This window comes from Betta splendens, chromosome 1 (genome assembly GCF_900634795.4).
Source record: "Betta splendens chromosome 1, fBetSpl5.4, whole genome shotgun sequence".
Taxonomy (NCBI): domain Eukaryota; kingdom Metazoa; phylum Chordata; class Actinopteri; order Anabantiformes; family Osphronemidae; genus Betta; species Betta splendens.
Genome location: NC_040881.3, coordinates 18133699 through 18147114, shown reverse-complemented (window position 1 = coordinate 18147114; position 13416 = coordinate 18133699). Strand labels below are relative to the sequence as shown.

Below are 13416 nucleotides of genomic sequence, written 5' to 3'. Positions count from 1 at the left end.
GATGAAGTGACAGATTTAACATACTGACAGATTGAGGAGGATTTAATTTAGATTTCAATTGTAACAGCAAGACTTTATTGCAATTATGAGTGTCCTCACCTGTCTCCACGTGTTTCCTGCATCTGAGGTGATAAACAGGCTGATATTGCTGGTGGTCAACTCTGATCCAATTGATCCTGAAAGTGACAGACATTCACAGAACACATTAGAGAGGGACATTATTTTGCAGAAGCAGGAATCGAGTTTTGTTTGATAATAAATAAATCCAAAATTTTATAAAGCACCTTAACCATAACTGGCAGTGGTGGCAGCTGCAGACTGGGGCTGTAATTACTGCGCTCCACATGATGTGTTGTGCAGTGTGACATTAACCAATAAGTCCAGATTATCATATTCATCTTTCAGTAATTCTGACCATATTAACATGTACTTTCATAATGTTCTGCAAACTGCTGTAATTGTTTTAATTTAGACTGTAATTGGCGCCAGGTGTAAATGGGTATGAGGCACGCACGCCCATACACATGTATCATAAAGCAGCTCTATTGTCTATACTCCCCAATTGCGTGCTAAATACATTTAAATTAGCTACCTTCCATAAAGTATTTACAGCTGTTTGATGGCTTACATGTCCATTGTAAAAGTCCTAATGATCCTAACCAATTAGAGTCCATTATTGCACCTTTATTCAATTCATTTGCATTTTATTTATATAGTGCCAAATCACAACAAAGTTATTTCAAGACACTTTGCAAGCCAAAACCCAACAAATTTGAAATTTGACAAGCAGACTTGAAATAACAATATTCCTCCACCGTCAGACAGGCCTACGTGCTGCTGGGTAACCAGTGTTGTGTTGTGCCTGTCTTCTGGAAGTTGATTGCCGTACATAGGAGCACACACTGTCTCAAATATGTACAGCTGCTACTGTCGGTATTAAATTGCCAAAACATGAAAATACTCTCCGCTACATGTTTCCAGTAGTCTCTGCTACAAGAGTCGTAGTGATGCCACATCTTCAGTCATGTAGGATAGGATAGGATAGGATAGGATAGAATACAACTTTATTAATTCCACAATGGGGAAATTTTTGTGTTTACAGCAGCAGCATGACAGACAATAAAGAAAAAGTAAACACCAACAGTAAGAAAATTGTGCAAGAAGAAAACAATAGTTATAATAATGCAAGAAAAACACCAGTAAACAACAATACTGTCAGGTTCTGGTTCTGTTTTCAGTTTTATTTTGTAACTCTTCCGGTTTCTGTTCATCAGGTTAGTTTCCGCTTTTGTTTTGAAAGGACTTAGTTTGTCACCCGTGTTTTGGTTCCAGTTTCCTGTTTTATTTTGTAAGCACTTCCCTTTCTCGTCACGCCACAGCAGTTCCCGCTTTACTTCCGGTTTTCAGTTACGCACCTGTGTCTCATCTGGTTAGCCCCCGTTCCACGTCCCGGTCTCATTACACACACCTGTCTGTCATTAGTAATCACCTGTGTATTTAAACCACCACCAGTCACCATAGTCTTTGCCAGATCGTCGTATGCCAGTCATCACCTTCCAGCGTTTCACCGTCCTGCCTGTTTGTCTCTCAATCCTGCTTTGTGTTCCTGACTCCCGATTCTTGTCTGCTCCTTACCGGTACTGTAAACCCTGCCAATCCTGTTGCCGAACCCTTGCCTGTCCCTGGACCTGTTTCTGCCTGCTCCCTTTGTACTGCAACCTGAGATACAGTGTGTATGACCTGGACTGTCTGTTACTGCATTAAAGCCTTAAATTTTACCCTCTGTCTGACGTCTCAGTGCTGTGCATGTGGATCCGATCTCTGACAAAACCTGACAAATACCAGTAAAGCACCAACCGAAAAGGAAAACAACAGGTCGTGACAATTTTGTGTTACTGTAGTACTACATTGTAGAGTCTTAAGGCTGTGGAGAGGAACGACCTGTGGTAGCGCTCCTTCTTGTACTGTGAGTGTAACAGTCTGGTGCTGAAGGAGCTGGTCAGAGCCTCTACAGTGTGGTGCAGGGGGTGGGAGGGGTTCTCCATGATGGATGTTAGTTTAGCCAACATCCTTGTGTCCCCACCTCCTTGATGGACTCCAGTGTATAGCCCAGGACAGCTTTTTTAACCATTTTATTCATGTACTTTTATTCATGTACTTCCTGTACTGCCCGCCCAGCACGCAACTCCATACAAGAATACTGAGGCCACCATAGTATCATAGAAAGTCCTTAGTCCTTAGCTGTCTGCACACACCAAAGCACCTCAGTGTCTTTAGCAGGTGGAGGCGACTCTGGCCCTTCTTATAGAGAGCATCTATGTTGTTTGACCAGTTCAGTTTATTGTTAAGGTGAACACCCAGGTATTTAAATTAGTCCACAGTCTCAATGTCTGAGCCCTGGATGTTCACCGGTTTGTGTGGTTGAGGTGATCTTCTGAAGTCCAGTAAGAGCTCTTTTGTTTTTCTGGCTAGGAACCAGAACCAGACAGGATGCCTTCCAGTGTACTGGTACAGTACCCTCTCCAAGCTCAGGGTCAGATTGAATATAGAGAGGATCACCTCACTGAGCTGGTCTGCACACTCCCTGAGGACCCTTATCGCTACTGTATTTTGTTTTATGATGGCGTACATTTTGTTTGTTTTGGCCACGCCAGTTTTCCGTATTTAGTACGCACAAAGTGCGTACTAAAGTTTCTTGTTTTTCGCCTGTGCTATTTCTGAGTAAAAGAACACTGATGTGAGGACGATCCTCCGTCATTCGGATTGCACGCTATTAGCCATCAGACCCTTTGTTGTTACATGAAGCACGATTGTGCTCCTCCACAGACACCTTGGGCAGTAACACCTGTAGTAACGCTGGAATGAGGACCCAAGCCGTTCTCCACAGCCACGCCATCGCTGTTCCTCAACCTGCTTCATGCTCGGAGCCTCTCGGAGCTCTTGCCCTGTTCCACCAGGTAGAGCCGTACAGGGAAGCGAATTCTATATGTACTGTATGCTGAACGCAGTCCAGTATATAACTTACTTTCGCTCTCTCCCTCTCTCGGTACTCAGTGATGCTACTACCTAGGACGAGTTTACGCACCCTTGTTTCTTTTTCTATGAATAAAACACGTGTGTGCATACTAGGTCTCTGACTCAGTTCTGTAGAACACTCCCTAGAGGTCCAGCTACGCACTTTATTGTGCGCAGAGTAACATTTTCGCGACAGAATAAACTGACCAACAACCTTATGGACCCCCCAGAACTGACGCTTAAGGCATGGCAAGCTAGAATCGAGTCTATATTAGTGGAGCAAGGTAACCCAACCAGGGTTGCGCAGTTCCTCTCACAGCTAAGCTCAATGGTCTCTCAGACATGTACGGCTCCCACTTCGCTAGACCCGGCCGCCATTCCACTCTCTGCCTCTCCACCTCGGCTTCAGGTCGGTACCACTGAGCCACGGTTACATACCCCGGGGCGTTACAACGATGAGCCCGGGGGAAGCCGCAATTTCCTTACTCGCCCTTTATGATCAATTTTATTTAGGCCTCAACGAGGATTAAGGATTATCCTATTGGGAGGAACCACAGACACTGGACGACCTCATCGAGGCCACTACCAAGGCGGAGCAGCGTCATAAGGAGAGACAGTATGGGCGGGGTGGGTCCCGTGCCACCCCTACATATAATGCTTTTACCAGTTCTGTACATAATTCCCCAAGGCAGCAGCAGGGAATGTCTCTGACCCTGGAACCGATCTGGCTGGGGCGACAGCGCCTCACAGAAGAGGAATGACAGCGACGCCGTCAGAAAAGACTGTTTTACGACATTTTGTGTTTCATTGTCCAGCAAAAGTGGTGGCTCAGTAGCCTCTGTGGAGGTGCTACTGAGCCGTTCTTTGGTCAAAGCCTCCACCGTCAGACCACGGACCCGGGTGGTAATCGGTTCAGGACCGTTCCAAAGGACTGTGACTGTGTTGATCAATTCAGGAGCTGACGCTAACTTCATCACGGAGGCCCATGCATAAATTACAGGGGCCTTAATGCTATCACGGTAAAAAATAGATATCCACTGCCTTTGATTGCCACTGCTTTTGAACTGTTGAAGGGTGCACAAATATTTACTTGGTTAGACCTACTGTACATAATGCCTATCACCTAGTGCGCATTAAGGAGGGGGATGAGTGGATAACTGCTTTTAACACACCACAGGTCATTTTGAATATCTCGTTATGCCATTCGGCCTAATGAATGCCGCAGCAGTTTTCCAAAAAATGGTTAATGATGTCTTAGGGGATATGTTGAATAAGCTTGTTTTTGTATACCTCGATGATATTCTTATTTTCTCAAAGTCTGAAACCGTGCACTTCCAGCATGTCCGAGCGGTTCTTCAGCGTCTCCTCCAGAACTAGCTCTACATAAAGGCTGAGAATTGTGAGTATCATGTGTCTAAGATGTCCTTACTGGGTTTTGTTATTAGCCCAGAGAGGATTAGCATGGGCCCTGATAAAGTGCAAGCCGTTAGAGAATTGCTCATTGTTCATTAAGGGCTACAGCGGGGTAGAAGTACCACTACACAAGTTGACATCATCTAAGACAAAGTTCTTGTGGTCCCCAGAAGCCAGGGACGCATTTGACGAACTGAAGAACCCAAATCTACCATTTGTCGTTGACGTTGATGCTTTGGACTGTGGGGTGGGAGCTATCCCAGCGTTCGCCTTTGGATTCAAAAATTCACCAATGCGCTTTCTTTTCCAAGAAACTGTCCCCTCCTGACAGAATCTATGATGTGGGCAACCGGGAGCTGCTAGCAGTCAAGTTGGCCCTGGAGGAATGGAGACACTGGCTAGAGGGTTCGACTCACCCCTTCACTGTTCTAACAGACCATAGGAACTTAGAGTACCTCAAGTCGGCTAAGAGACTGCTCTGTCTCGTATTCATGCCCCTTCTGACCCTCTAGATAGGTCAAAGTTCATTCTCCCAGGCTCAGTTAGGCTGGGTGCTGCACGCACCAGTTTGGAGGAGAGTGTCATCGGCGCAAATCAAGGTAATCCAGCACCTTCAGGTTACCCTGATTGCTGTCTCTTTGTCCCTGCAGAACTCAGGTCACGGGTCTTGCAGGTCTGTCACGACTCCCGCCTCGCTGTGCATCCGGGGGCAGCACGCACCGTACAAGCGGTGCTCCAACGTTTCTGGTAGCCTACAGTGCGGAAGGATGTGTGAGATGTGTGTTATTATATGTTGCCGCCTGTCCCGCATGCTCCAGGTCGAAGGCTGGCCACCAGGCTCCGGCAGGGCGCCTACAACCCCTGCCCGTTCCCAAATGCCCATGGTCTCATTTATCCGTCGTATCCTCCCTTCCCGGCACAGAGGCTGCAGTATTTGGTGGATTGGGAAGGTTATGGGCCGGAGGAGCGCTGCTGGGTCCCGCTGGGCTTCATCCTCCATCTAGCGTGAATCCGTTAACAGATACAACATAGTAGAGTGTGTCTTGGTTGAGCCACGTCTCAGTGAAACACAGCAGGCTGCTCCACCGGTACACGCGCTGCAAACGCATTAGCACCGTTGGCTCATCCAGCTTGTTGGATAGAGAGCAGACGTTTACCATAATAAGGGACGGTACGTATGGCTTATACCTGTTTCCTCTCCTGGCACTTAACTCCAGCTCTGCACCATCGTCGTTTCCTCCGGATTTCTGCTGGAATCTCTGGTTTTGCAGCGAGGAGTAACCCGGCTTCGTTAAGAGCTAACAGCTGGTCCAGAGTGTAAACAATGGAGGCGCGTTCTGAGGCCAGCTTAAAGAGTTGAAAAAAGACAATAAAACGAAGTGCTAAAGTAAGGAAGTTTGTGCCCTTAGTCGCACCACTCCATATTGAATAAAAACAAAGAACACAAAAAGCGTGAAGAATGACATTAAAAAATGCAGAGAAGGACACAAAAGAACAGAGCTGCTGAAACTTGCTGCCACACACGCAGTGCCATCTTGAAAAATCGCTTTACATGTAAGCGCTTTACAGCAGTTAAACTGGGGCAGAAAAGAACCATCAGCAAACAGCTTTAATCATCGCACTAGCTAAATGAGTCTCAGACAGGTATAGACAGTGGTTAAATTGACTGAGTCTGTAAACAGATAGATGGAAAAATAATAATATTTCTATTTTTTTTTGTCACAAGCTAAGACGCTGACTCTGCCATCCTATGTTTCTGGTAAGGGTGCAATAGTGAACTCTGATTGCTTAGAATTGTATAATCTCGGCCAATGATGAGGCAGTTAGAAACTGGTGCACCTGGGGTCCCAACTTGATGGAAGACTGATAGTCTAAAACTTCAAAAAAACTTTGAGTGTGTTGACAAAATTATCAGATACAGTAGCATATTGAATTGCCAATTTCAAAATGCATTGCAATTTGAATAAAGGCTACAAAAAAACTTGACAAAATGAAACACAATTGATTGAGTTTTTAATTAATAAAACTGGGTACTGAATTGCCACTTTAAATGTTGAATTGCAACATGTAAAAAGCATTTTCAAATTGTTACTTGTTAAATTCATATTGCATATTGAATTGCCAATTGGTAAATGGTTGTGGAATTATATAGTGCATGCAATTTACATTCTCGCACACACACTCCGGTGAGAGAGCTGCACCTTATGCTGGCACAAGGGACTTCTTGGGGTTCAGTGTCTTATCCAAGGACAACTTCAGCACATGACTTGGAGAAGCCAAGAATCGAACCACCCATCCTAAGACTGGTAGAAAGCAGCTCTACCTTCTGAGCGCTGCTGCCCCAAATACATTTGAATTTTGAGTCTGATGAACTTCCATAAACCTGTCTGACTCTAGTGGGGGATGCATTGTGAATAGACTCAAAATGTAAAAGCGTAACTAAAAATGTATACAATTTAATTTAAAAAATAAAATCTTCTTAACCATAAGGCAAAAATAATTTTACAAAATACATTTTGGGTTTGCCCACCAGAAAGACAATCCTAGGATGATTTTCTTTGGAAATGATGCACAGTCACCCCAAAACCTTCTTTAAATTAGCACAATTAATTAATTAATTAAATTAATTAATTAATTAAGATTGTAATACAGCAGAACAAAATAAGAGATCGTTTTAGTACAGTTCACTCTTACTTTGGAGTCCAGGTAATTATTATATATTTTGGAATAATTTGTACCATTTGAATTTTCTTATCTAAATTAATTTTTTATATGTATGTCAATAAATGGTGCATTTTAAAATTAAACAATTTTGAACCTTCTTTTGAAGATGCAACAAGATCTTTATATCTTGTCACTTCTATGTGACCAGACAATTATTAACTTGGGCTATACTTGTCATGATCTGGTTTTGTGTTTCTAGTTGTTTCCTGTTTTATTTTGGTAGTCTCCTGGTTTCTATGTCTGCTCAAGCTTCACTTCCGGTCCATGTCCTGTCACAGCTGTCCCTGCTTCATCTGGTCATTACCCACACCTGCACTCTATTAGTCATCAAGTCACTGTGTATTTAACCACCACCTGTGTCCTTAGTCCCCTGCCAGATTGTCGTGTTTCTTGTGAGTCCCCGAGTTTCATGAGTGTTCCGAGTTTCCCGTGTTTCGTGTTCCTCGTGTGTTGTTCCTGTTTTGCCTTGTGTATCCTGCCTGACCCTGGACTAACTACTGACCGTGAGTTTGCCTGATCCCTGCCTGTATTTTTGCCGTGACCCTTTTGTGTATGACCTGGACCGTCTGACCCTGCCGTGAACAAATAAACCTCTGTTTGATCATAATCCCGCCTCCGTGCTGTGCATGTGGGTCCGCCGCCTGCCCGAGTCCTGACAGAACAATCTGGCCAAACTTGGACCCAGCCAGCACTCAGCCTCCGGTCAGGTCAGTGACTGCTTTTTGTTGTTTTTTTACGGCGAATATCATTCTCCCGAGGAAGTATGGAGTTCACCTGCGCCGAGCTACCCAGCGACCTACGTGTTTATTTTAAAATCCTCGCGGAGGATTACCGACGGGCGATTAACCCACAGAACCAGCGCAGCGCCGTGGAGGTGGCGATATTGACGCTGGAGGACGATGACAGCGCGTTAGAGCGCCCCAGTGTTCGTCGCCTCTATGAGCGGCTGTGCGCGAGGTACGATGAGTTAAGCGACGCGCTCCGCACCACGCCAGCGCCGGTCGCACCGCTGATGGTTTCGGTTTCCTCCTCCCAGCCCCGTCGTGTCTGCACCAACCTGCCCCGCTTTATGGTTGTTCCGCTGGGAGGATTTCCTGCACTCACGCGGTCCCCCGTCTCCAGCCCAGCCGCGCGCTGTTCAGTCTCCAGCCCAGCCGCGCGCTGTTCAGTCTCCAGTTCAGCCGCGCGCTGTTCAGTCTCCAGTTCAGCCGCGCGCTGTTCAGTCTCCAGTTCAGCCGCGCGCTGTTCAGTCTCCAGTTCAGCCGCGCGCTGTTCAGTCTCCAGCTCAGTCGTGTTTTGCCCAGTCTCCAGCTCAGTCGTGTTTTGCCCAGTCTCCAGCTCAGTCGTGTTTTGCCCAGGCCCCAGTTCAGCCGTGTGTTGCCCAGGCCCCAGTTCAGCCGTGTGTTGCCCAGGCCCCAGTTCAGCCGTGTGTTGCCCAGGCCCCAGTTCAGCCGTGTGTTGCCCAGTCCCCAGTTCAGCCGTGTGTTGCCCAGTCCCCAGTTCAGCCATGCTCCGCTCAGGCTCCAGTCGCCGTTCAGCCTCGCCATGCTCAGGCTCCAGTCGCCGTTCAGCCTCGCCACGCTCAGGTTCCGGCCCCAGTCCAGTCGAGCCCAGTCCAGTCGAGCCCAGTCCAGTCGAGCCCAGTCCAGTCGAGCCCAGTCCGGGCTCTAGCCCCGCTCCAGTCGAGCCCAGTCCAGGTTTCAGCCCAGTCGAGCCCAGTCCAGGTTTCAGCCCAGTCGAGCCCAGTCCAGGTTTCAGCCCAGTCGAGCCCAGTCCAGGTTTCAGTCCAGTCGAGCCCAGTCCAGGTCTCAGTCCGGTCGAGCCCAGTCCAGGTCTCAGTCCGGTCGAGCCCAGTCCAGGTCTCAGTCCGGTCGAGCTCGCTCCAGTCGAGCCCAGTCCGGGCTCTAGCCCCGCTCCAGTCGAGCCCAGTCCGGGCTCTAGCCCCGCTCCAGTCGAGCCCGCTCCAGTCGAGCCCGCTCCAGTCCAGTCACGTCCCAGTCCAGTCCGGTCACGCTCAGTCCTTGCCCCAGTCAGAGGGCACCGTCCGTCTGACGACTGTTAGGTCCACCCAATCAGGCCCGACGTCTCCCCCGTCAAGCTCGGCAGCTGTAAGCTGTCATGCCGGCTCCGGAGGGGACGCCGTTCCAGTTCCTGTTTCAGTCCCTGTCGGCCATGTTACGGCCGTTCCTGTCGGCCATGTTGAGGCCGTTCCAGTCGGCCATGTTGCGGCCGTTCCAGTCCCCGTTCCTGTTCCTGTCGGCCATGTTGAGGCCGTTCCTGTCGGCCATGTTGCGGCCGTTCCAGTCCCTGTTCCTGTCGGCCGAGTAGAGGTCGTTCCTGTTCCTGTCGGCCAAGTAGAGGTCGTTCCTGTTCCTGTCGGTCAAGTAGAGGTCGTTCCTGTTCCTGTCGGCCAAGTAGAGGTCGTTCCTGTTCCTGTCGTCCATGTTGCGGCCGTTCCAGTTCCTGTCGATCCGTTAGGGGTCGTTCTTGTCCCTGTCGGCCATGTTGCGGCCGTTCCAGTCCCTGACGGCCATGTTGCGGCCGTTCCAGTTCCTGTTTCTGTCGGCCATGTTGCGGCCGTTCCAGTTCCTGTTCCTGTTTCTGTCGGCCATGTTGCGGCCGTTCCAGTTCCTGTTCCTGCTCCTGTCGACCATGTTGCGGCCGCTCCAGTTCCTGTCCCTGTCGGCCAAGTTGAGGTCGTTCCAGTTCCTGTTCCTGTCCCTGTCGGCCAAGTTGAGGTCGTTCCTGTCCCTGTCGGCCAAGTTGAGGGCGTTCCTGTCGGCCAAGTTGAGGGCGTTCCTGTCGGCCAAGTTGAGGGCGTTCCCGTCGGCCAAGTAGAGGTCTCCCCAGGCCCCGTTCCTGTCGGCCCTGTAGCGGTCGTTCCAGTCCCCGTTCCTGTCGGCCCGAGAGAAGTCGTTCCAGTCCCTGTCACCCTCGGAGCCGCAGCGCCCGCCGGCCTCCAGGAGGAGGCAGCGCCAGCTGCAGTTACTGCGCACCTCCAGGAGGAGGTCGCGCCAGGTGCAGTTCCTGCGCACCTCCAGGAGGAGGTCGCGCCAGCTGCAGTTCCTGCGCACCTCCAGGAGGAGGTCGCGCCAGCTGCAGTTCCTGCGCACCTCCAGGAGGAGGTCGCGCCAGCTGCAGTTCCTGCGCACATCCAGGAGGAGGTCGCGCCAGCTGCAGTTCCTGCGCACCTCCAGGAGGAGGTCGCGCCAGCTGCAGTTCCTGCGCACCTCCAGGAGGAGGTCGCGCCAGCCGCAGTCCCTGCGCACCTCCAGAAGGGGGTCGCGCCAGCCGCAGTCCCGGCGGACCTCCAGGAGGGGGTCGCGCCAGCCGCAGTCCCGGCGCAGCCCCTGGAGGACGTTGCCATGCGGGGTGGTCCCCGGGGACATCGGCCCAGCTCAAGGGCACTAGGAGTGCCACCCTGGCTCAGCGGCGGCTGAGCAGGATCTCGCCGCGCCTTCACCCTCCGTGAAGGAATCCCTGATCTTCGTGTCTTCCCCGTTCGTGGACTTATGTGGACTCTTGTTTTGGCCCTCCTTTGGTCCTCCCTCCACCCACCCTGCTCGTGTGCCTTGAGGGGTAGGGATTCGGTCCCTTCGCCTGGGACCACCCTCCGCCCGCCCTGGTTCGGGGGGGCGGCTTCCGTGGGCGCCGTGGAAGGCGCCATGGGGGGGGGGGGGGTACTGTCATGATCTGGTTTTGTGTTTCTAGTTGTTTCCTGTTTTATTTTGGTAGTCTCCTGGTTTCTGTGTCTGCTCAAGCTTCACTTCCGGTTCATGTCCTGTCACAGCTGTCCCTGCTTCATCTGGTCATTACCCACACCTGCACTCTATTAGTCATCAAATCACTGTGTATTTAACCACCACCTGTGTCCTTAGTCCCCTGCCAGATTGTCGTGTTTCTTGTGAGTCCCCGAGTTTCATGAGTGTTCCGAGTTTCCCATGTTTCGTGTTCCTCGTGTGTTGTTCCTGTTTTGCCTTGTGTATCCTGCCTGACCCTGGACTAACTACTGACCGTGAGTTTGCCTGATCCCTGCCTGTATTTTTGCCGTGACCCTTTTGTGTATGACCTGGACCGTCTGACCCTGCCGTGAAAAATAAACCTCTGTTTGATCATAATCCCGCCTCCGTGCTGTGCATGTGGGTCCGCCGCCTGCCCGAGTCCTGACAATACTGTATATCAGAAGGGCCTCGGCTGATTTTGCCCAATAAGGGCTCATTTGAAAGATTACAGCCAACAGAAAATCTCTATGGCCCAGAAAACAAGATTGACAGCACTGTCAACTCTGACTGTCTCCTAGCCCCTCCGTGCAGAGATGGAGACTCCAGTGGGTCAATGCTTTAATCTAGAATGCTTTGGAGCATATTACTGGATTTTGGCATATTTTGTCCCTTACGTTTTTAGCTGCAGTGAATGTGAATAGTAGAATACATTACTAAGGCATATGTAAGTGAGTCGCCCCAGTGGTCATAGATGAATTTTGGAATTTTATATTTTAGTTGTGTCTGGAGCTGTGTTGGGTGCATATGAAAGATATGTATATGTAGCACTGACTGTACTGTTTCAGTATCCTGGTTGGTTGTTTGTTCAAGATTTACCACCTAACGCCATAAGGATGTCCCTCAAGTTGAGGATTTTTTTACGAGTTAATTATTAAGATACCTTTTCTGAATGTTGTCCTGCTTGAATTACAAGCAATCTATCTAAATCAACCCTTTACTTACATTAAGCCTGAAACCAGTTTAATCCCCCGTCTTGCACAACAGGTGTAATGGTCTTTTCCACTCCCTGATGTCATTGTTGACAGTGCTGGTCCACGTGGGAGTAAATATAACTAAGCTGTGAAGTGACCTGAAGGGACTGCTGATCTGCTGATCTCATATTCCTCTTTCTTTCTGTTCAGCTAAGAAAATGTGAGCTTATGTTTCCTTTCCTGTGCTTCAAAACAATAATGCTTTGAGGATTTTGAGGATTATAGACTTTTTGGCAGCTTGACTGTTTGCAGTACTGTCATTTGTGCTGTTCAGAGGTGATCTAACACATGCATGTTTTCAGGTGCCTGGGGGATCCGGCCCTGCTGATGCTGAACGAGAACAAACAAGTGAAATTAGAGGACTAGAGAGATTAAATATCAAACTGCAAACAAGAGCCAAAACACAATTTCGTAGAGAGCTGCAGTGCCAAACAGGGCCAGCCCTGGCCAAGTTGGCGCCCTAGGAGAGATCATGATTTTGCGCCCTCTACTCAACCCCCCTTTTATCTACACATCCATGAAAAAAGATAAATGAAGGCCACTGCTGAAAATAACTTTTTAAATAACAACTGTATTTCATTTTAGCTTTATTAGAATGTAGCTTGCTTTCTGCAACCAATATAATTAATATAATAAAATATACAATACAATAAAATATTTTTGTTCATATAATGAATGTTATCATACAGCGCTAAAGGGTACAAGAAAGACAATACAAAAAAAATTCTGAGAACAATGAAAAAGTAGAAAACAGTCACACAGAGACTCCTTGTCACCCACCTGATGCAACAATGATTCCTGGCGCAGAGTCCCTGCTGGCTATGTTTCCAGATGTGTATTGATTTGCAGACACATGAAGATGAAGATGTAAGGAACAGTACGGCTGCAGAAAAACAAAACCACAAAGTCGTTATTCAAACGGCTAAACCTGGCCAAGAACATTAGTATAAAAAAACGTCAAACGATGGTTTGGACTAAACTGACATCTTCTTGGATCTGTAACCTTTTCCCTAGTCACGAGTTTGATCACAAACACCATTTTCCCTATTGTCCACTCTCACCATTCATTTTGATTGGGTTAACCTTTACCAACTCAATTCTCATTACGACCGAACAAAATGCCAGTTGTGCAGGCCATGTTGTGACAGGCTGTTTAGAGGTTTATTAAAACGCTTGACATTTCCAACAAATGACTGTATAATATCTGTAGAAGGTGAAATGTGCCACAAAATCACTTTTTGGTTTATCACAAAAGGATGATTGATCTATTAGGTTATTTGTAAGACTAAAGTAGTCTTTGGTGTGAAATATTACACGGAACTGTGACATTGAATGCAAGTCTTGTGGTTTTTATTTTACATGATTACCTTGCAACTATGGATGTCCATATTATATCATTTAAGAAGAAAATGGCCAACGTGAACCAGAAGCACCAATATACCTACAAAGTTACTATTATTATTATTATTATTATACATTTAAACTATGGAATAAGGAACATAGGAAAATAA

At 48.2% G+C, this 13416-nt stretch overlaps 1 protein-coding gene and 1 long non-coding RNA gene across 17 annotated transcripts in view; one reads left to right on the top strand and one right to left on the bottom strand.

The window, feature by feature from the left end:
• The window catches only part of LOC114857125 (VPS10 domain-containing receptor SorCS1), a 223562-nt gene that overhangs the window by 75303 nt on the left and 134843 nt on the right, over positions 1–13416 (bottom strand). For all 16 annotated transcript variants that reach the window (XR_008694396.1, XR_005898146.2, XR_005898145.2 and 13 more), the window contains 2 exons: positions 12686–12788; positions 100–176 (listed from right to left, as the gene is read on the bottom strand). Coding sequence is in view for 5 of the 16 variants with exons in the window: in XM_029153605.3 (XP_029009438.1) it covers positions 100–176; positions 12686–12788 (180 nt within the window). In the remaining 11 variants the exon portion in view is untranslated. The remainder of the gene's footprint in view (positions 1–99; positions 177–12685; positions 12789–13416) is intronic.
• The window catches only part of LOC129603957 (uncharacterized), a 44965-nt gene that overhangs the window by 4375 nt on the left and 27174 nt on the right, over positions 1–13416 (top strand). The gene's annotated exons all lie outside the window — the stretch shown is intronic.